General features: G+C 36.1%; 1 protein-coding gene across 1 annotated transcript; it reads left to right on the top strand.

Moving 5' to 3' along the window:
• The first annotated feature begins 20,516 nt into the window (after positions 1–20,516).
• Positions 20,517–22,708, top strand: ecm1a (extracellular matrix protein 1a). Its single transcript, XM_030147852.1, has 3 exons — positions 20,517–20,637; positions 20,716–20,972; positions 22,252–22,708. Exons 1-3 carry the CDS (start codon positions 20,565–20,567, stop codon positions 22,453–22,455), a joined length of 534 nt encoding a protein of 177 aa, XP_030003712.1. The 5' UTR covers positions 20,517–20,564; the 3' UTR covers positions 22,456–22,708.
• The last annotated feature ends 1,594 nt before the right edge of the window (positions 22,709–24,302 follow it).

The raw sequence follows: 24,302 nt of genomic DNA, 5'->3' as shown, positions 1-24,302 counted from the left end.
TTAGTCCTGTGCTCAGGTCTCTGCACTGGCCTCCTGTGGCTCAGAGAATAAACTTTATAACAGCTCTGCTCTGTCCATGGTCTAGCACTAAAGTACATCTCTGACATGTTGGTCCCATATGAACCTGAGAACCTCAGGGACTGGTCTTCTGCTGGTGCCCAGAGTCAGGACTAAACAGGGTGAAGCTGCGTTTCAGTTCTATGCAGCTAAACTCTGAAACAGTCTTCCTGATGATGTGAGACAGGCCTCTACTCTGACAGTGTTTACGTTCAGGCTGAAAACAGCTCTGTTCACCTGCGCATAGAACAACTGAAAGGGTTCTAACTGCACTCATCTCTCTTACTTTATTTTAATTGATTATGACCAGCGGCATTGTACCCGTGGTGCCACTGTACGATAGCATGATTGTTGAGCCGCATTATGTAATAAATTCCCATTATGTAATAAAAGTTCAAAATGTAATAAGAATGTCACATAATCTTGTAATAAATATTATGTAATAAACTGATGCATTTTGTAATAAACTACCTCAATGCATTATGTAGTAAATTTTTTCACATTATGTAGTAAGTTATTACAATTTGAGAAATTTATTACAAAATGCACTTGACACATTTTTATTTTCAGGAAAATGTAATGTGCTAAATTAATCTTTAAACTGTGTGGTTGAAGTTCTGATTCCATTACCTGTAGCTCCTGTGACTAATTTCTTCTAAATTGCTCTGAAATTATATTAATTTGGATTGTTATTACATAATGAACCATGCTATTATATATATATATATTTTTTTTTTAAATTCTCTTTATTGAGTTTTTTTCATATAGCAACAAAGACGTGTTCATATACATTCACTATGCTCAATGCAAAAAAAAAAAAAGAGAACACGTAGTAAAACAAAAAGCGCACAAACAACAGTAAACAATGAACATAAAAAAAAAAGAAAAAAAACCAAAAACAACTGAGGACATCGTATATCGCCAATTTTAAGTTGTTTACACATTTGTGTTATTAAAATAATCAATGAAAGGTTGCCATGTTAAGTGGAATGCATTTAATTTCCCTTTTAATGAAAATTTAATTTTTTCCAGTTGTAAATGTTTCATTACTTCTCTCATTAAGGCTGAATGAGCAGGAGAAGTTTTTTGTTTCCAATGTAATAGGATTAATCTTCGTGATAGTAACGCCACAAAACATATCATATTGTTTTGGTTGTTGGAAAGTTCTACAGCAACCGGCTTCACACCAAACAAGGCAAAAACAGGATCTGGTTTAAGTTGTTTTTTTAAGATTTCGGATAAAGTCTGAAATATCTTGGTCCAGTATATTTTAACACAAGGACAGTTCCAAAACATATGTGCAAGTGAGGCCCTGTTTACATCTGTCACAGGAGGGGTTTACCGAGGGAAACATCTTTGATAGTTTCAGCTTTGATAGATGAAGTCTGTGTAAAATCTTGAATTGCAAAAGACCGTGTCTGATGCATACAGAGGAGGAGTGAACACGTTCTTGGGCTTTTAACCATTGATTATATTCAATGTCTACACCCAAATCCTCTTGCCAAGCCCTCTTTAAATGATCCAGTGTGGTAGTACAGTCCAACTGTGACAGCATGTTGTGAATTTTAGCTATCGCACCTTTTTTAAAAAGATCAATCAAAAACAGTGTATCCATTATAGAATCAGGAGGCTGATCAGGAAAGGACGGAAATATAGTTTTTACAAAGTTTCGGAGCTGTAAATATTTGAAAAAGTCTCTATTATCTATGTTGTATTGTTCTCGTAGTTGATGGAATGTAGGGAAAACCTTATTTATAAATAAATCTTTTATAGAATTTATTCCTTTGAGATTCCGCTATTACATTTTTTTCAGATAAAAATGTGTGAAGTGCATTTTGTAGTAAATTTCTCAAATTGTAATAACTTACTACATAATGTGATAAAATTTACTACATAATGCATTGAGGTAGTTTATTACAAAATGTGTCAGTTTATTAAATAATGTGGCTTTATTACAAGATGATGACATTCTTACTACATTTTGAACTTTTGTCACATAATGGGAATTTATTATATAATGCAGCTCAAAATGATAAGTAGAACTTGTGTGCCACCACTATCCATTTGTAAACTACTATTTAATCATGCATTGTGCAGGTAATAATTTGAGCCAACATGTGAGGCATGAAGGGAGGAGCATGTATTTGTTTGGCCTGTCAAGCATGATTAAATTCATACAATGCTAGTGAACTGCAGCCTTCACACTGTAGCATCGTCTGCTAGCAGTAGAAATTTCATGAACGACGGCATAACCACTTCTGAAAATGGAGTATGGCGGCAGGGATGAAGAATTCAAAGTAGAGAGAGGCTAAAATCACCCAGCATACCTGACAACATTTGAATATGGACATGAAATTGTGCCTAATAGATAGTCAGGTAATAGCCCTTTCCCACCGCAGGAACTTTTGCAGGAACTTTCTGTATTACCCTGAACTTTCAAAGTTCCTGGTGCATTTCCACCAAAAATTACCAGAGTAAATGACTTTCCCCCGGCCCCGAGTTTACCCCAAAGAAGTTCCTGGTAGGGAGGTAGTACTTTCCAGATTACCAGGAACTTTAAGGGGCGGGGCTATGTGCTGTAGAACACTGAGTGGTGCACTAGACTCACAGCGTTTCCGCATTCTGTCCACCGCCAATATTTAATTCATGTAATTTCCGCAAGCTTTGTATTTTGATAATTCGGAAAATGGACCAAAAGAGAAGCTACAACAAGTGGACGGTCGACAAATAAATTCAGACGGACTTTGAATCGCAGACACGAAACGAGCGAGTAAAAGCTGTTGGAGCCAAATGTAAGACACAAGCCTAAAGAAATACGAGAAAAGAAGAAGAAATTTATGCAGGATTAAAAGAAACTAAAGGACCACAACGGTCGCAGTGGATCTGACTGTCGAACAAACCAATGGTATGTATATGACAGAAATATTCACTATTTAGTTGGTTCCATGCTGTAACACTAGTCAGCGGCATCAGCTGTTTAGTCAAAAGTGAAGTCCGGTTAACCTAATACTAACTGGTCAACAGTCTGACACTAAACCTAAATCAGAGAACAGGATGAATTTGTGTTGTCGCCATGAGCTGAACACTGATTTATTCTGTATGTTTTGTGATTTCCACCTGAAATGGACCGGATAGACTCGCCTCTTTTTCTGAACCTGTGGCTCGTTTTTGCGCTCGTCCATCGTCTACTGCTGTTTACAACAGCCCAGTAGTGATGTGACGTTCACGAACGAATCGAATCTTTTGAACGGCTCTTTTCAGTGAACGGCTCCTGATTGAACGGCTGTCTTCAAAGAGCCAAAAACCCCATCACTACCGCCCAGGTGAGACATGTCACATGTCACATCACACTAGTATGAATCTGTCATCATGTGTTTCGTTATTCATTTTAGCATTTTTATTACTTTTCATGTAAGAAAGCGAAAAAGGGACCGGGACCATGGAGTTCCAGACCGGCTGTCCAGGACCAGCTGGTCCAGACACTGGTCCAGAAGCCTGAACCTTTCACACATGTTTATTTCCCTTTTTATCTCAAGGCACCTTTGTTTTTTTTTTTTGCACCTTTTGTTTCAATTTTTAATTAAAAAAATCTAACCTAACCTGTTAATTTACAAGACATCAAAATATGAGTAGAGTATAAGTACTTTTATCAATAATATGCAGTCAAATTAAATGCAGGCATTTGAGTAAATATTTCTGACTTCAGGGTTGAACCTGGACTATATCTATAAAACAATAGAAATGAAACAGAACCATCCATCACACATAAAGTTAGATGTGATTTAGTTTAAGGAATGAGAAGTTGAAAATACATGTTCTACCATTTTTAAATACAAATTAAGGATATGTAATGATGGTTAACTTCATTTAAAATGTATTCCAGATGGATTAAGTGATTCATCAACCAGTAAAATGTTAAACCCAAACCATCCACTATAAGTACTGTGTCATTTTATTGTGCTAGAGGTTAGTTTGTGAATGGACATGAACTGGACTACAGGTTCTGTTACTGCTCCCTCATACATCATCAACCTGATTTGAATAAATTACCCTGAACTTTAGGGTGTGGTGGAAACACAATTACCAGGAACTTTTTTTTTTACCTCAAATAAGTTCCTGGTAAATAAGTTCCTGGTAATAAAGTTCATGGGCTTTTGGTGGAAAAGGGCATATTGTTTCTATGCATTTGGCGAGTTTGGCAGCGATCGGGCCTGTGCTGAGGAAAATCCGTACAAACGCCCTCCTGTGCTGCAGCATCGATGGGACACAGAACGTGTATTATATAGTAGGATTTATGTTTTATTGATTATGTTTTAATTGTAATTGTGTGTTTTTAACCTGTCTCTTTTCCATTTTCATAAAGCACTGTGAATTGCCCTGTGTATGAATTGTGTTATACAAATAAATCTGCCTTGCTTTGCCTAACTTAAAGGAAGAGAATATTCTCAGCCCATAAAGGAAAGTTACGTCCTTCAGTTGAGGCTGATTTTTCAACACATTCGGAGGAAAAATTGCATCTGAAAAGTAACTCCATCTGTCAGATAGCCTGTTCACATGCTTAAACAAGAAGGAGCTGGTCCGTCTACAGTTTGTCCAGAACTCTGCTGCAAGGCCTCTGACCCGCACAAACAGGAGAGCCCACATCACTCCCATTCTTAAATCTCTCCACTGGCTCCCTGTTTTATATCGTTTTCATTTCAAAATTCTGGTGCTAACTTTCCGGGCTCTACATGGCCAGGCCCCTGCATACATTGCTTCCCTGATCCAGCCCCACAGCTCGACACGTAGCTTGAGGTCTTCAGGACAGCACCTGCTGATGGTTCCACGCACCTGTTTTAGCACACGCGGTGACAGGTCTTTTAAAGCTGTGGCACCACGTCTATGGAATGACCTGCCTCTACACCTTCGGTCCATGGACTCTGTAGAGAACTTTAAAAAACACCTCAAAACCCTCCTGTTCAAACAGGCTTTTTAGTCTCCCACCTGACCCAGGGCCACCACAAACTGATTACACCTTATATATTCATCATAAAGTACTCCATGTACAGGGTTGGACAAAATAATGGAAACACCTTAAAAAATCAACAAAATATAATTTAATATGGTGTAGGTCCGCCTTTTGCGGCAATTACAGCCTCAATTCTCCGAGGTATTGATTCATACAACTTGTGAATTGTTTCCAAAGGAATTTTAAGCCATTCTTCAGTTAGAATACCCTCCAACTCTTTTAGAGACGATGGCGGTGGAAATCGACGTCTTACTTGAATCTCTAAAACTGACCATAAATGCTCAATAATGTTGAGGTCTGGGGACTGTGCCGGCCATACGAGATGCTCAACTTCATTAGAATGTTCCTCATGCCATTCTTTAACAATTCAAGCTGTATGGATTGGGGCATTATCATCTTGAGGTGAAGGTGTTTCCATTATTTTGTCCAGCTCCTGTATTACCCCCCCAGTCTCTTTATATCTCTATCACTCTCTCTTTTCTCCTCCTTTACTCTCTCTCTTTAACCCCAACTGGTCAAGGCGGATGGCCATCCTTCAGGAGTCTGGGTCTGCGCCAGGTTTCTGCTGTTAAAGGGAAGTTTTTCCTCGCCACTGTCACCAATCACAAGTGTTTGCTCCTGGAGGATTCTGTTGGGTCTCTGTAAACTTGATTTGATTCTGATTTGACTTGATAAAGCACTTTGTGTCTCTGTCTGTGAAAAGTGCTCTATAAATAAAATTTACTTACTAACTTACTTACTTATAAAAGGTGCAATAGTCACCTCTCGGATGATAAAACCGTAAAACCTGGAAATAATCACTTAAAGTAGAAGTAACTCACATTTGTAGCGTACGTACTCGAGTAAACAGTGGTTATAGAGTATAGTATTTATCACTTACAGTCACACTCATATTGTGATCTTCCTGGTTACCTACTGACTGGTCTAACTTCGCAGTCTAAATCAACCAGTCGATGTTAAAATATCGCTGAACTGCATCTTGATAAAATCTTGTTTATGCAAAGTGCCGTTGCTCTCGGTTACATCCCTTTGGTGACACTGAAACAGTAGAAGCAGTTTTACCTTTTCTGCGAGGCACGTTTCAGCGTTCCTCTTCAACTCTGGATTCACTTCGCCCACTTGACTGCTGGAAGCGTTCAGTATAGTCATCCCCTTTCTCACCAGGTCTTCCAGTTTGGCTTTAAAGGCCTCATCGTATTTGTATGCAGAATCCACTGTCTCTAACACTATGGCTTGCCTCATGTGGCTCTTGTTCAGTCTCATTATCACCTGATGTTGGTTTATGCTGATTATGACCAGTCCCATGCACATCAGGAGGCACGAACAGCTTACGACCCACTCACACCGCATGGATGCTGTTGGTTCGACTGTGGACAAAAGACACGTGTGGACATAAGAGAGAGGAACATGTTTCTGCAGAGGTGATAACACTGGCCACACAAAGGCATCTGTCACTGAAAAAGACCATCTGTATTTAAACTTCCTGCTCTTTTAGTGTTTTCTTACCTTCCCTGTAGTATCGACTCCACTTCAGTTCTTCTTTTCTTTTCTTTTTTCTTTTCTTTTTGTCTGTTTTTAATAACTTACCACAGACACTTGTTCTCCCTCTAACACTGAACCACCATCAAAACGCGTCAGCTCAACCTGTTCGTTGCTTCCTTTTCATCTGACTTTCTCAACACTATGCCAAGACAAACAGGTTATGCAACATCAACTACATTCTCTTTAGCAGGTGTGGTAAAAGTATGAGTGTACTTTAACCTGTCTTACTTATAGATATGGAGCTAGCAAGTAATTTGAATAAATAGACATACAAATGGCAGGAAGAATATCAAGCCTTTAATCCAGTGGTTTCCAATCTTTTTTGTCTCGTGACCCCATTTTAACATCACAAATTTCTGGCAACCCCAGACATTCAAAACTGAGACATTTTTTGCTAAAATTAATTTGTTTTTGTCCATGTAATAGTTTGCTATACTATGTTGCAAATAAATATTAATTTTAGATGATATTTAGTCTATATAATGTATATTATTATGGACGGAGGCAGTAAAGCCTAAAGAATTTGATTTTCCTTGATCAGGATATGTACAGTCAGTCCAGCTTGGATTTACAAGGCTGACAATTAATACTGAACAAACAAGAACTCAAACTATGAATTATGAAAGAACTGCAGCATCTGAAACCAACCACAATGAACATTTGACAGATAAACAGAACCACAGTGCTTCAGTTTCAGCTTCAGTTTGTCATGTCTTTTATGGATTGGGATTGCCTCTCTCAACTCACCATATATTTTTTATTAGTAATTTTTTTTTTTTTTAATCACTTACTAGAAATTTCAGGTGACCCCATTTGAATTCCAGGCGACCCCATGTGGGATCAAAACCCCAAAGTTGAAAAACACTGCATTAACGTGTGCTACATTTTTAAGGAAATGTTCTTAGTAATGTTCAGATCTAATCGTTACAGTCTAACAATTCAATTCAATTTTATTTGTATAGCCCAATATCACAACAAGATTATCTCAAAGGGCTTTACAGAGTCAGTTGGAGTAAACAACAGTCAAATAAACAGCAAGAAGATGAGTAGCGTCCTGGGCATCCCCCGTCCTTAGACCCTCCTTCTCGGCAAGGAAAAACTCAAAACCCAGTGGGAAAAGGGAGAAACCTCGGGGAGAACCACAGTGAAGGAGAGATCCACTCCCATGGACGGACAGGCTAAAGATGCACCAGGACTGATGGACGTCCATTTGCAGATGTAGTTCTAGTCTGCAAGGATGCAGTAAGGTGGACACATGGGGGGTCCATCCCGCTGGATGAGACAGGCAGGGGCGAGGAGGCCCATCCACAGTGGTGAGGCCGAGGACGTCCATCCAGACAGGTGGGGGAGGGGGTCAGGACACAGGACAGGGCAGGACACAGATGGGTCAGCCCAGATCCTGTCGTCATTGGCTCCCAAGCGGTTACAACTGAAAAAGTAGCCACTCCCCTGGAGGGGAGTGGGGAAAGGGGACACCGGGTGAATAGTACTGCACAGACTAAGTTGGCTAAATATTAAAAATATAAGTGCAGACAAGAATGGTACGTAGAACCAGAAACAGGAGATAGGACTCAGGCGCCTGCATTCTGGAATGTCACTCCACTTGAAGATCCGATCGACCCACCTTCAACGACAGATCTTTCCTATCATGTTGCATAATTACAGGTTAGACATGATGTGGTATCTGTGACAGTAAGTTTAGACAAACAAACACCAGTGTTGATTGTGGTTTAGACCCTGTAATTAATTTCTCTAAAATTCTTAAATATTGTCTTTTACATGAACATTAAAATCACATTTTATCGCTGATGATTTTAATGTCTATTTTAATGTTAATGTTTTTATATTTTAACTTTTTCTCATCTTAAATGTATTTTTATGCCTCTCCTGTGATGCTTTTATGTTTTATGTAAGGCACTTTTAATTGTCCTTTACATGAAATGTGCCATGCAAATAAACTTGCCTTGCCTTTAATACTGGGTTTCTTTACAGTGACACTAGATGAAAAATTACCATAGTTTCTTTATAGCAGTGTTTTTCAACCTTGGGGTCACCTGGAATTCAAATAGGGTTGCCTGAAATTTCTAGTGATTGAAAAAAAAAGTACTAATAAAAATTTTTTAATGATTCAATATATATTTCATTATCCTCCTAAGACCCAGGAAATGTCAGCAAAGTACAAGCTTTTTTTTTTTTATTATTATTAAATAAGTGCCTATATTGGAAACATCATGATGCAACAGTTTTTCCAGATGCAGTTTTTAAAATTTTTATGGAATGTCCTTTGTAGTGGACAGTTTTTTTTTCCTTCTTTTTTTGTATAAAGTTGAATTCAAAGGATTGTTAATAATTGTGTAATTGTGATTGTTAACCTGAATTAAAAGGATTGTTAATATCTTAATGTAATTTTTGCATTTCGCAAATTCATCCCAAGGGCCAGACTGGACCCTTTGGCGGGCCAGATTTGGCCCCCGGGCCACATGTTTGACACCTGTGGTAAGGTAAGGTTTCTTGCATGACTTACAATTCATGTATTTTTCACTGTACTTCTGTTTTAAAACCTCATCCTGCAGAATAAACAGAATCAAACCTCCTAACAGATATAAACTCCAGAACAGGTGAGTACAGACAAGTTTATTTGTCATAGAACTTGTCTCAGATTTATTGTCATTCAATTAATAGTAAATGATAGAATGAAATGTAGTTACCCAGGTCTCTGTGTTTGTAGCATGAGAACAGATAAAATAGAAAATAGAACATATAAAAGCTAAATAGAATAGAAACTACCATGAAAGAAATAACAAAAAATAGCTTCTAAATATGTACAAAATTACACCATATACAGCAACAGTAACAGTGAAAGTAGTGCATGAAGCAGCAGCGAAATAAATAGTGACTTCAGCAGCATCATGATCAATTGATGAGGCAAATGGCGGACAGAATATGGGGGTTTGAGGTGCTACCACACCAGTTAAATATAAAACTTCTTATACTAAACACTATAAACACTTTAAATAAACCTTTATTTCAAAGATTACATTAACAAGACTCAAATATACAATCGACAAGGCTGCAAGAACTTATAACAACCTTAACATACAAACAAAAACAAACAAATACAAAGGGATTCTTAGACATTAGTTCTCGGTAAAAAGTTTTTCCATATAGTTTGACAGTTTTATCACATTTAGGGGAGTCTGTAAGCTTAATACTACAAATATACTGTTCAAATTCAGCCAGGAGTCTGTGTAAACTTGGGGTCATTTTCAGCAATTTACATTTATGGATATGGAATTTACCAAACAATATTAACCCTCTGATGCATGAATGATAAGAACCTTAGTCAAGATTTTTTTTCCTGAGTGTTTTTATTCCTCTTTAGGCATGAAAAAAAACAAACAATGTGATTGAATTTTTTTTTTTAATGAACCCATTTTTTATGGAGTTACAAAAATCTCCACTCAGCTGGACACCATGCGTTTAATTGTTGAAGCAAAGAAACATGTATTTAACCCTTTCATGCACAGTGGTCACTCCAGTGGACAGCTCTTCTACAGCTGTTCTCTTGTATATTCATGGGTTTTGTTGTTCTTTTCATTGTTTGTTTGTTTTTTTTTTGTTTTTTTTACACATATCTTTATTAAATTAAGACACTACATATCTTTTCTGACATGAATTGGTAACATTATGTAGATCTCCCCTGAGCATAAACCCCCAGAATCACAAGCCCTCTCCATAGTTTTCACACAATTTATCAGTAAATACATGTTTCTGTGCGTCAAAAATTAAACGTGTTGGTGTCCAGCTGAGTGAACATTTTTGCAACTTCATGAAAAATAGGTTCATTAGAATTTGTTTTTTTCATTATTATTTTTTGTATGTATTTTTTTTTTATTAAATAATTTTTATTTAATTATTTATTTTTTATTTATTTTTCAGAAGAAAATTTTCAATCGCATTGTTTTTTTCATGCCTAAAGAGGAATAAAAACACTCAGGAAAAAATTTTGATTAAGGTTCTCATAATTTGTACATGAAAGGGTTAAATGCAATAACAGAAAGTGATATGAAAACGATGAAATAAAAACATAGTTAATGCAGCTAATCTGATGTTTTCTCACATTTTATCATACTCTAATACTAGTTATTAATTACTTTATGGAGATAATATGAAAAAAAAAAGTTTAAGAAAACTGCTAATTACAGTCTAATAACAACTAGCAATTGATTTACACTCAAATATGTTAGTGCAGATCAGATTTATCAACAACAGCAAAGTTACAGTAATTGTGTGAATTGCAGTGAATGGGATGGATCAATAAGCGTCCACTGTGTTGGCTGATATGCAAATAAAACAAGAAAACCCATGAATATACAAGAGAACAGCTGGAGAAGAGATGTCCACTGTAGTGACCAGGATGCATGAAAGGGTTAATAGACTATATTGACACATACAAGCATTTGAGCTAAAAAACACATATTATACAGTATTAAAATGCTGAATTTAATGCTTAAAACAAGCTTTTATCCCTGCTGCGGAATTGTCTTTACTGATGGAGGGGTCCCACACCTTTTCCTGAAGAAAAAAAAAGTTCCACATTATTTTATTACAATATTAATTCATTAAATGCTTAATTCTGGGGTCATAAACCTGACTGTAACTCACATTGCGATGGTGTTGTTCCTCACATATTTACAGATTTCTCTGTATCCTGTCAGTTGTCCCCTCAGGGTTTCTTTGTCTCTACTCCAGACGTCAGACTCTGCCTTTAAAGTTTCTTGTAAGCTTTCTAAATGACAGAAACAGATGACAGAAACCACAGTCAGACTTGTTTTAGTCATTCTACTGTTTTGCCACATGATGACAGCAGTGAAAAGGTAAATATATATGAAGCCCTGTCCTGTCATACTCATCGTCTGCTCTACTTCTTCCAGCTCGTGTTGTTTGACTTCCTGTGAATGAAGGAAACAGCATTAGTTAAAATGAAATGCTGTTGCACAAACACTGAACATGAAACGGACTAAATACACACAGTCACACCTCATATTGTTGCCATTATTGATTTAACCCACAGAGACCAAATCAGCCACCAGTGACACAAACCATCTGCTGATCTGAACTGGTTAATACTGATGATCCACTAATCCTATTTATACATATAAATAATTGGTGTAAAGTACAGTTTGTCATCTTTTCATGGTCATTAGATATGACCCATTTGGACTTTAAGAGGCTCTGTAGTTACCATGGAAACACTGTCATCTTCGACAACACTGATTCACCAGTAAAACCCATGGAGTTGGATCCATGACAGTGGATGGATATGAATGTTTTTACATTCAGTTAGCAATATCTTTGCTGAAAAAGCAACTTTTTCTTAATTTTTCTCTGTTTTGACATAATTAACTTTGAATTTACTCTGACTCTTCATGAACATCTACATGATCAGTGAATTAAATACCAGAAAATACATGATTTACACCAAAAAATGCTAAATACAGAGGACCATATTATATAAATAACTGGTGATAAATCAGTTGAGAAAGGTAGAAATAGAGAAAAAATCAGTTGGGAACTGCCACTAAAGTAGCACTGGGTTTTTATGGGTTAATCTGACTGAGCAATGATCTGAAACCACCTTCAGGTTTGACAGTTTTAAAACAACCATAATGGCGTCCAAAGACTTTAACACGTAAAAAGTCATCTTTTTACAGCTGGGGTGCTACTAAGAAACTGGTCAGAGGGGCTAAAAATTCAAACCAGATGTAGACTAATGTTATGAAGCAAGTTTGGAAGCACTTTGGGTAAATACTTACTGAGATGAAAAAGAAACTGTTTTTCAGAGAAAACATATTTTTATATTAATTTTACATTATTTTTATACAAAAATCTGCATGTAACACGGTAAAAAGGACACAAAAATTACACGCTACTATTGAATATCTCTTTATTCTCTCACAGGTACATTTTGGGAATTTAACTAATTATGCAAGGCAGAATGTTTCACAAAATGACGCAAAACCAAAATGTTGCAAAACCATTTGTAATTTATTTGTGTGTAAATGGGCAGGTTTTGTATGTAACATGAGTGGACACGATGGGTTACACGTGAAACCTGGAGTGAGACTGAGATTCATGAAAACCCACATGTCTGGATCAGAAAAACCACTAGGATCGACAAATTTAACACTGTCTATATTTATAGCGCAATGTAAGACCATTTCAAACCATGTTTTCCAGATCAAATGCACTGACACCTAAGGTAGTTTTCATGTCCCAGTTTTGATCCTATTTTTGGCCGTAATATTTTATTAGAAATTCATTCATTTTAGGATGGCTCAGAGGAAGAGTATAATTTTTTTTTGTTTTTTGCATTTATCTGAGGTTATCTTGGGGGGAAATATGTTTAAATTCCTCTTTTGTTATTGGACCTAAAATGCTGGCAGGCACCAAAATGAACCCAGTTTCACAGAAGCACCCAGCTACAATCAACAATAGGAAACAGACACCTGAGCAACAAGCGCTAAACCAAGCAAATGAATGGAATGGGATGGACTTCTTTTTCTGCACATTATACATTAGCAGCTGAAGTGGAGAATTGCACTCATACATAGAACCACTCTTTCTGTGAAATAATGTGTAGGAGCTGCTGTAAAACATTCTTTTCACCTTTTCCGTTTGGCACGTGTCAGCCTCAGGCTTCTTCTTCTTCTGCTCTGAATCCAGTTTTTCCATTTCAGCCTCCAACGGCTTCAGTTTTGCGTTCCCCAACGTCATCAGGTTTTCTAGTCCGTCTTTGAAGAACTCTGCATCTGTCTGTTCTCTCTTAACTGACTCCAGCAGAGAGCTTAGGTTTCGCTGCTGCTCTTTTCCAATGGTTATCATCTGATCTTGAACTGTAATGACTATCAGCGCTCCCAGCGATATCAAGGTGCTTGAAATCACTACAATCCACAGACAATGCATTGGTGCTGTTTGGTTTGCTGTGGAGCAAAAACAGTCAGTAAATCAGACACAGAAATACATGTTTAAGCCACGAAGACCCAAACAGCCACTGATGACCAAAAGCATCTACTGTTCTAAACTGTTTAATACCTGTTGATCCACTAATCCTATCAATACATGTAAAAAATTGGTGTAAAATACAGTTTATTATCTTTTCATGGTCATCAAATATGACCCATTTGGATGTTCAGAGGCTCCATAGTTACCATGGAAACACAGTCATCTTCTACAACATTGATTCACCAGTAAAAGTTAAGTTTTAGACAATAGATCTTGAAAATGTCATTTCAAGAAATCTTACCAAGATAATTTTCACTTGTTCCATTGGCAGATTTTTTGCTTGAATTAAGCAAAAAAATGAAAAATAAAAAAAATCTTGAATTAAGCAAAAAAATCTACCAATGGAACAACTGAAAATTGTCTTGGTAAGATTTCTTGAAATCAGATTTTCAAGATCTGTTGTCTAAAAATGAGTTCTTACATCTCACTGAAAAATTCCTCTTTAGGTGATTATGTCTTATTTTAAGTGTGATGAGATATTTTGACTAGAAATGAGAAAAATACACTTGGTAAGATTTAGATTTTTGCAGTGTAGATGTCACCATGTTTTAAGCACTGAACCTTTAAGTATATACATTTTGTTTATGCAGCACAATTCAAAGCAGTTTCTGTGGAAGCCTGTTTCTGCTGCGGTCTTGAAAACAAAGAACCCGTAAATCAAAATAAAGTTTTCAGGATCTCAAAATAATGATGAGTCTTAACCCATAAAGACCCAAACAGCGACTGGCGACCAAAACCATCTCCTGATCTAAACTGTTTAATACCTGTTGATCCATTAATCCTATCAATACATGTAAATAATTGGTGTAAAATACAGTTTCTCAGCTTTAAATTATAATCAAATATGACCTATTTGGACGTTCAGAGGCTCCGTAGTTACTGTGGAAACACTGTCATCTTCTACAACATTGATTCCCCAGTAAAACCCATGGAGTTGGATCAGTGACAGTGGATGGACACACTGGGTCTATTTTCAGTTAAAGAGGGATTTTACTGAAATAGTCACCTTTTCCTGCAGTTTTTTCTGTTTTAATATGTTGACCTTTGACTTTAATCTGAGCTTTTATGAACATCTACATTACAAGTGTCAAACATGCGGCCTGGGGGCCAAATCCGGCCCGCCAAAGGCTCCATTCTGGCCCCTGGGAATTTGTGAAATGCAAAAATTACAATGAAGATATTAATCATTTTAATTCAGGTTCCACAAACAGACCAATTTAATTTCCAGTGGGTCGGATCAGTAAAATACTATCATAATAACCTATAAATACTCACAAATCTAAATTTTTTCCGCAAAAAATGTAAACATTTTCATGTCATTTTACTATATCTTGTTATGGAAATTTTTCTCTGCTGCTGGTGAATGATGAAATAGAGACATCTGCTGGCCGACAATATTTTATTTCTTTGTCAAGAAAGGTTAGTTCTGCACACGAGTGGCAATGGTGAAGAAAAGACAAAGAGCTTCTCACAAGGTCCACCTTTTATAGGGTGAATCACATTTGCAAGTGACACCTCCAGTCTCCTCAAACGGCCTTTTGACTGAATGATGAACTCACAGCTTTAACAATCAGTCACCTTTTGTTACCTTGCAAGAAAATTTACACACACAGTAGGGGGATATGGGTAAGGATATGGGAAAATTAGCATGCAGTGGGGGGTATTCGAGAAAGTTAGCATGTATTGGGGAAGGGTAGTCAGGAATGGATATGGAAACAAAGAAGGGAATCAGAAAATTCCATTACAATCTACACTACAACAAACTAACATTTCACAAAAACGCATAAAACCTGAACAAATATGAACATTTTGAAATGTCTGAAGTGTAATTTTACCAATATTCTATTAGTTATTAAATGTTTCATGTATTCGTTGATCCACTGTATGTTGTAATTTAATGTGTAAATGATAAACTGAGACATAATATTGTTAAAATTGCACTTAGTTTTCTTAAGAAATTTCAGTTTGTTCATATTATTCATATTGTTTTAAAGGATAGTTGGCAGATGTAAACATTCTCATTGCATAATTTTACTTTTTTTTCCCGCTCTAAAACATAGAGGAAAGTTTGGAGTTGACATTATTTATATATTATTATGTTATTATTTAACTGGTCCGGCCCACTGCAGATCAAATTTGGCTTAATGTGGCCCCTGAACTAAAATGAGTTTGACACCCCTGATCTACATGATCAGTCAATGAAACATAGGAAAATAGATTATTTTCACAGAAAAAATGCAAAATTTAGCAGATATTATAATAAATGGTGATAAATCACTTTGGAAAGGTTAGCCTAAATAAGAAAGAAAAATTCATTTGGGAACTGACACTAAAGTCCCACCGGATCCTTCTAGGTTAAAAGTACTTCATTCATCACTCGTTCCAACTCCTAATTAAATATTCTCTTACCTTCCCTCCTGTTTAGTCCACTTTAGCTCTTGTTTTTGTCTCTTCTAGTTTCTAACGTGGAGCTTTGTTCTTCCTCCACAGTAAACTCCTGTCAAAGTGCTTCCAAATGTACGTTATAACTAAATTCAACAATGTCAGTTTCACTTTTTCTCATTCGTTTGCCCTCCTTCTTTTCCTAAAGGCTGGTTTCCTGATTCGGTCAAACAGGTTGAGCAACATGTTTAACATTCATGTGATAGGTCGATGTACTGTAACACCGAACTAACTGGAGTTACACTGTTCACACCCTTATCTAACCAGGATTCAGAGACAGGGTCTGAACAGCTGAAGGATTTTATTTGAAGAAAATGTATGAAATGAATGTTCTGCTTTTAGCCACTGAAATTCAACTCAACAGAAGTTAGTTATCCACCAGGAAGTACAGAGACAGTATGCAATGAAAACACCTGTCAGCTTTTGTGTTTGCATACAGAGTAGACACCACAGGTTATGATCCTTGAAGGTTAACTTCCTCTTAACACTGATATTTGCATTTTATTTTATTTTTCTCATACAGTCCCTTTTGCACTAAGGCAGTGAATGTCAACCTTTTTTGGCTTGTGACCCCATTTTAACATCACAAATTTCTGGCAACCCCAGACATTCAAAACAGACTTTTTTTTTTGTAAAATTACTATTTTTTTTTTTTGAACATGTAATAGTTTGCTATACTATGTTGCAAATAAACATTAATTTTAGATGACATTTAGTCTATATAATGTATATTATGGACGGAGGCAGAAAAGCCAGGTGTAGATTACTGCACAAAGTGAGAATTTTATTTTCCTTGGTCAGGATATGTACAGTCAGTCCAGCTTGGATTTACAAGGCTGACAATTAATACTGAACAAGAACTCAAACTATGAATTATGAAAGAACTGCAGCATCTGAAACCGACCACAATGAACATTTGACAGATAAACAGAACCACAGTGCTTCAGTTTCACAGTTTGTCATGTCTTATGGATTGGGATTGTCTGTCAACACACCACATCTTTTATTTGCAAGTTTTTTTTTTTTGGTTTTTTTCCTTTAAGCAGTTACTAGAAATTTCAGGTGACCCCATTTGAACTCCAGGCAACCCCACGTGGGATCCAGACCCCAAGGTTGATAAACACTGCACCAAGTGTTTTGCTGCGAAATTGAACTGAAAGCATCTGAAAAGGACTAATTCATGAGAAATGTAAGGCTGTATATCATTTGTGTAACAGACTTAGTACAGAGGCTGAACCCAATTGCAAGACCAGTAGACAGATGAAAAGTTGAGTGTTTATTAAACACAGTGACAGGGAAAACAACACAACACAGAATGGTTAACACGTCTGTGAAGGCATGGGAATCTGGACTCGACATCCGGGCTGTGAGCGGGGTCAGCGGGCGATCCGCACGGCCGAGCCAGAGTAATCCTGACAGCAACCTGACTAGGGCAGAACAGAGGGAAGTCAAAAAACAGGCCAGGTCATACACGGGAGAGCAGAACAGAAAGCAACGGTACATGAGGGACAGGCTTACTCACAGTCAAAATCCAGGCGAGGGTCAAAACACACAGGTAATCGTTGGAGGCTGAGGTATCCAGGGGAAAAGGCAGAATCAGAAGTCGGATGAACGAACCAGGTCACAAACAGATGAGCAGGCAGATCAGGAACAGGCAGAATCGGTGATCGGCAGACAGACTGACAGGATCTAAAAACACTGGTGAGTAAGCACAAGAGTGTAGCAAAGAAACTGGGGAAGACACAGGGTTTAAATACACAAGAGGGCGGGAAGACAATTAGACACAGGTGGAACACATCAGGGTGGAGTCAGGCAATCAGACACAGGTGAAACAATCAAGGAGGGGAAGTAAAGACACCAGACATGACACATGAGGGAAACTTAACAAAATAAAACAGGAAATGACAGACAACATAAAAGACAGACAAAATCCAGACATAGTCTGGGAGCTGACATGACAATTTGATTTGTATTTGATGATTTGTAATTTGACTGGCATTTTTATTGTTTTTACTTTAGTTTATTAATTCAGATATATTGTATTTTTAATTCTTTTTTCTCTCTCTTTTTTTTTTTTTTTTTTCCTGTGTATTGTTTATTTCCAGGGAGGTATTCACATAAGCCTTTTTTGGCTTCTATCCTCCCCTGTACAATGAGGTTACTTGTTTGAGTGTTGTTTTTTTAATTTTTCTCTTTCTGTTTTATGATGTGCAAATCAATCAATCAATCAATCAATCAATCAATCAATCAATCAATCAATAAACTGAGCTGCTAAACTGATTTTCATTGTCCCTGTGACAGTGACAGTAAAGATCCATTCTATTCTATTCTATTCTATTCTATTCTATTCTATGTGGCCAAAAAAAAAAGACTTATGCAATTATACTATGAGGATAACAATTTGCAATTCATCAACCTCTAACACCACAATAAAGTCAGCATAAATAATGGTGATAACAGTTTAATTCTAGGGAGTGAAACCAGAGCTGATTCACAGAGTTTAAGGAGTGCATCATTCTACTCCCAGAAAAGTCAAAACACTGCTGTAAAGTATCAGAAACAGTTGGATGAGATAAGACACTCAGCAAACCCCCCCTTAGTTTACAAAAACAACGATCAGGGGAGTTTACCTCACAGTCGGTTAAGTTTAGGAATATTATGATGGTTTTGATAAGCGTGACATTTTGTGTCGACGTCATGTAACCACCAAAACCTTTGTGACTCAGATGTAACAACAAAACCCTCAAGATAAAATAATTGCTATTTAACTCTTATTTTCTCTGCATCCCATATAAATGTATTTCATGTACTATAAAGAAATATCCTTTCCTGATTATCTCTAGAATTGTTGTGAGTTTAGTTTGTTTATTTTATAATGAATCTTTTTTTTTCTTTTTTTTTTCTTTCTTTATTTATTTTACATTTATTATTATTATTATTATTTTTTTTTTTTATAACGAACCTCTTTAGCTGTTCTTTCTGGGGTCTGACACCTATTAACCCATAAATACTCAAACAGTCACCGGCAACCCAAAGCATTTACTCATCTAAACTGTTTAAAACCTGTTGATCCACTAATCCTATCAATACATGTAAATAATTGGTGTAAAATGCCATTTCTCAGCTTTATATTATCATCAGATATGACCCATTCGGACGTTCAGAGGCTCTGTAGTTACCGTGGAAACACCGTCATCTTCTACAACATCGATTTACCAGTAAAACCCATGGAGTCGGATTAATGACAGTGGATGGACACACTTGGTTTTTACATTCAGTTATTGATATCTTTGGTGAAAAAGTCACTTTTTTTTCATTTTTTTTCTGTTTCTGATAGAATTTCCTTTGAATTTACTCTACGTTCACATGAACATCAGTGAATTAAATATATGAAAATACATGATTAACATTGAAAAATGCAAAATACAGAGGATAATATTATAATAAATGGTGATAAATGATTTGATTTAGTGATTTATTCCGAACATGCAATGAAATTTAACATACAGTATATGCAAACAAGCAAAACATACATAATAATACAAATATCAACAATCATAACAATCTCAGACAGAAGAATAGCACAATAGTTCCATTTACATGCCTGAAAAAGGGCACTTAAATCACTAAAAAATTGTTAAATATAGAGAAAAATTCATTTGGGAACGGCCTCCAAAGTAGCGCGGGGTCTTTATGGGTTAAAATAACTTAGTACAAAGCATTGCAACAATAAAAACAGTGTAAATTTAAACACTTTTAAGCCAGAAATTATAGTTATATGAGCAAAACACCTCCAATCCCCTTGTCTTATACTTAAATATATAAACTCAAGTCAAGTAGAACTGCACAATTAACCAGATCAATGCAGTAAAAGTACTAGTACCCTGTGTAATATAGAGTATAGTGGATGTATAGTATAATATATACTACATCCAACAGTCCAGTCCAGTGTTTACAGGTTTAATATTATATTCAATATTATATTTTGTGTGTAATTATTTTGTTCATCTCCAGTCCAAAGATATTTTTTTAACTAATCATCTAATTCAACTGAGTATTTTATTGCTCTACGTTAATATACATCATATTTTCTATGGTTTATAGTTTTATATACTACATACCACACATTTATTCCTGTCCATGCCATTTATTCTGTATTCTATATGTTGTTGTTCATGTTGTTGATGTTTTTTCATGGTGTGTACAGCAGATATCACTCAAGGTCAGAGTCATGTCGTTTTTATCTGAACAGCTCTTTACGTCATGTTACTCGTCACTCTTGACCACACATCCCACTTCCACCCACAAATAACATCCAGACATTTCACTCCCACACACCCACTCCTCTGTCTTACTCCATATAAACCAGCTGTGATTCACTCATATTATCTGAAGTCAACTTGACAGAGAGGAAACAACTTGACTGCCTTTCCAGTTCCTAAACACAGCCATGATTTCCACTGGAAGTCTCACAGGACTTTGGATGATGACACTGCTGACTCTTCACAGTGCCGATCTGGGAGGTAATTGCCTGTTTTTTTTTTTTATTCTTTTGGCTCTACCAACTCCAGTGATTTTACCTTCTCTACCTGTTTTCACAGAAACTAGAAGAAACTCCTTGAATGAGCCGGACGTCCCCTTCCCACCTGCCTGTCCCACTCCTCAAAACCTGGCGGCCATTTGTCATTCCAGTCATGGTCGTCCCAGATACACAGCCAGCTACTTCCCACGCTCAGGTGCCAGCCACTTCATCCGCCGTGGAAAAGCCATCAATCACCTGGAGTCCTGGTTCAGCGTGTGCTGCAGTGGGCAAGTAGCACAGCAGAGCGACAAGATCCTCTGCTGCGCCGTTCAAGCGGTGAGTCCAGAACATGGACTGGATCTAACCCATAAGGCCACAGTGTTACTTTGGTGTCAGCTCCCACACTGCAAAAATCAAAATGTCACCAAGTATATTTTTCTCTTTTCTAGTCAAAATATCTCATCACACTTAAAATAAGACATAAAGAGTTACTTGTAAGCGAGATATTAGAACTTATTTTGAGGAAACAGATCTTGAAAATCTTATTTCAAGAATTCTTACCAAGATAATTTTTACTTGTACCATTGGCATTTGCTTGAATTAAGCAAAAAAAAAAAAAAAAAAAATCTGCCAATGGAACAAGTGAAAATTATCCCAGTAAGATTTCTTGAAATAAGATTTTCCAGAACTTTGGTCTAAAAATTAGTCTTTATATCTCACTGAAAAGTTACTCTTTAGGTGATTATGTCTAATTTTAAGTGTGATGAGATATTTTGACTAGAAAGAGAAAAAATACACTTGGTATGATTTTGGTTTTGCCATGCAAATGAATGTTTCGTTATATTTAACCAACCAAAAGTGATTTATTACCATTTATTATAATATTATCCTCTGTATTTTGTGTTTTTTCGATGAAAATGAGGTATTTTCCTTCATTTAACCCATGAAGTCTCAGTGCTTATTCGATGATAATTCCCAAATGAACATGTCTCTCTATTGAAACTTTCTTCAGTGATTTATCACCATTTATTGTAATATTATCTTCTTCACTTTGTGTTTTTTCAGTGAAAATCATATATTTTCCCATATTTAATTCATTGATCATGTAGATGTGCATAAAAGCTCAAAATAAAGTTGAGGGTTATTATATCAAAACAGAGAAAACTGAAAAAAAGTGACATTTTCAGTCAAATCTATCATTAACTGAACATAAACCAAGTGTCTACAACAAGTGTCATTAATCAAACTCCATGGACTTCATTAGTGAATCAGTGTTGCAGAAGATGACGGTTTCCATGGTAACTATGGAGCCTCTGAATGTCCAAATGGGTCATATCTGATGACCATGAAAAGATGACAAACTGTATTTTACATCAATTAATTACATGTATTGATAGGATTAGTGGATCAACAGGTATTAAACAGTTTAGATCAGTAGATGGTTTTGGTTGATGCTGGATGTTTGGATCTTTATGGGTGAAGACAAAATGCATCCTTTTTATATAAAAATAAAAGTCTAAACCAAATAATAACGAAGATTAGCTAACACAAGAACTAATAACTAGTAATGAAAAATAAAAGAATAACCAACTCCTTTTCTTTGTGTTTTCTACAGTGGAAACAAGCCTTGTCCCAGTTCTGCCAGGAAGAATACTCCACCATGAGTCCCGCTTATGAGTGTTGTCAGAAAAGTGGAAACGAAAAATGGATATGCTTCAACAGCGACCTGCCGAACCCCCACTACAGCCCCACACCAGGGTACACTGCACCCACAGTCCCTCCACAGCCGGGATTCACATTCAACCCCCAAGACTGCTAGACTGAAAGAGACAAAAGCCAAAAAATAACTGATGGCTTTGTAAAAACATTAAGGTAAATACTGCTTCCTATCCTGCAGGTTTCCAGACCTGAACAGGACTTACTGGTTTGGCTCATGCTCTGTAGAGATGATATTAATCAGACTTTCTTATGCAACTTCATCATTTTAATGTAGTTCCATGCTTTTTTTTTTATTTTTTATTATATCTCAAATAAAATGCATTTTTCACTGTATTACATGTGGTTAAAGGAATAAAGCAAAAATTATCTTCCATGTTTTTTGGGTTTTTTTTGGTCATATTTTCATTCACATTTGCAGAGGAATTCATCTGAGTTTTCATCTCTACCAGGAGAAGTTACTGTTGATTGTCAAAGTTAGATGTGAAACTGTTACACAATAACTACTGATATTTGGTAAAATACATAATACTCAGAATTAAAAACTTCAGAGACACACATTAAGACTGTTTGAATAACTTATAGCCTGGAGTGTGTTTTACTTTAAGCAGCTCAGGGTAAAAATCATTTGATGTAGGTAGATAGACAGATTGAGTCAAGTCACTTCCGGTATTCCTTCAAAATAAAAGAATGCTTTCAGTTAAAATCAGTGCCCAAGCTTCCAAAACCTTACAAGCACATACACATAAAAACAATAACTGACTGCAACACTTGAAAGATAAGACTTTGCATGTAAAACATAAAAATTCAACTCTTAAAGTATCTTCATTGTGTTCTGCATATCAAACCACAAATATCACATCACTGACACTGACCCACACTATTAAATTACATCTGTGACATCGTTTATACCGCTTAATGTTATTCTTCATTCCTATTTAGTGACTTTCCTGTGGCGGTAGAATAAATTCTCAAAACTTTTACTCATATAAATACCAAAGTGTTGTCTTCAATGTCAGATATTTGTGTAAATGATCAATTATAATATATGCACTGGTGTTTGATTTTCACTTTCTAATCTTTTTAGTCAAATTGTTATGTGGTGCAGAATGTGTAGCTAGTTTGGGATGGTGAATTTATGCACAGAAGAAGAAGAAGAAGAAGAAGAAGAAGAAAAAGAAGAAATTCACTTTAGAATATTGAATGGCATGTATCCATCTGGGGAACTGTTGCATCAGCGGTTTGGTTTTGAAATTAACCAGTGTGTGTTTTGTGATGGTATTGAGACTTATGATCATTTATTTTTTCACTGTAAATTTTCTGAAGCTCAGTGGTTTGATGTACATGACTGACTTCATACAAAGATTCACCTGGAACCTTTCTCTCATGAAGACATCATATTCAGACTGATCACGAACAATAATGAAAAGGACTTTCTGATAAATAACATTCTAATCCTTGCAAAATTCCATAAACACAAATGCAAATATTTAAAAACAAAACCCAGATTTTACATTTTTCGTATTGAGTTTCTTCATTTTGTAAAAGCCCTGAATGTCATTAAAAAGAAAAATGCCTGCAAACTTTTTAATATGATTGGAAAATATGACTTACAAAAAAAGCCTTAGCCTCTGTTTAACTTTATTTGTTATGATTTTTTTTAATCTCTTCCATGCCCTTTGCACCTCTTCCTGTTCCGATTTGTAAAATAATTTACACCATTAATGTTTTGTACATTAAACTTGATGATTAATAAAAATGAAGAAGAAGAAGAAGAAGAAGAAGAAGAAGAAGAAGAAGAAGAAGAAGAAGGCAAATTTGAAATTCTTCTTATGGTTAACAATCCAAGTTTATTGGCTAATAAAAAAATATATAATTAATCTAATCATTATTTTAGCAAAATATTACTTACAAAAAATGATTTGGAAAAAAAATACTCTCCCTCTAAAA

This window comes from Sphaeramia orbicularis, chromosome 11 (genome assembly GCF_902148855.1).
Source record: "Sphaeramia orbicularis chromosome 11, fSphaOr1.1, whole genome shotgun sequence".
NCBI lineage: Eukaryota > Metazoa > Chordata > Actinopteri > Kurtiformes > Apogonidae > Sphaeramia > Sphaeramia orbicularis.
Note: the sequence above shows the minus strand (reverse complement) of the source record. Positions and strands in the feature narration are given on the sequence as shown.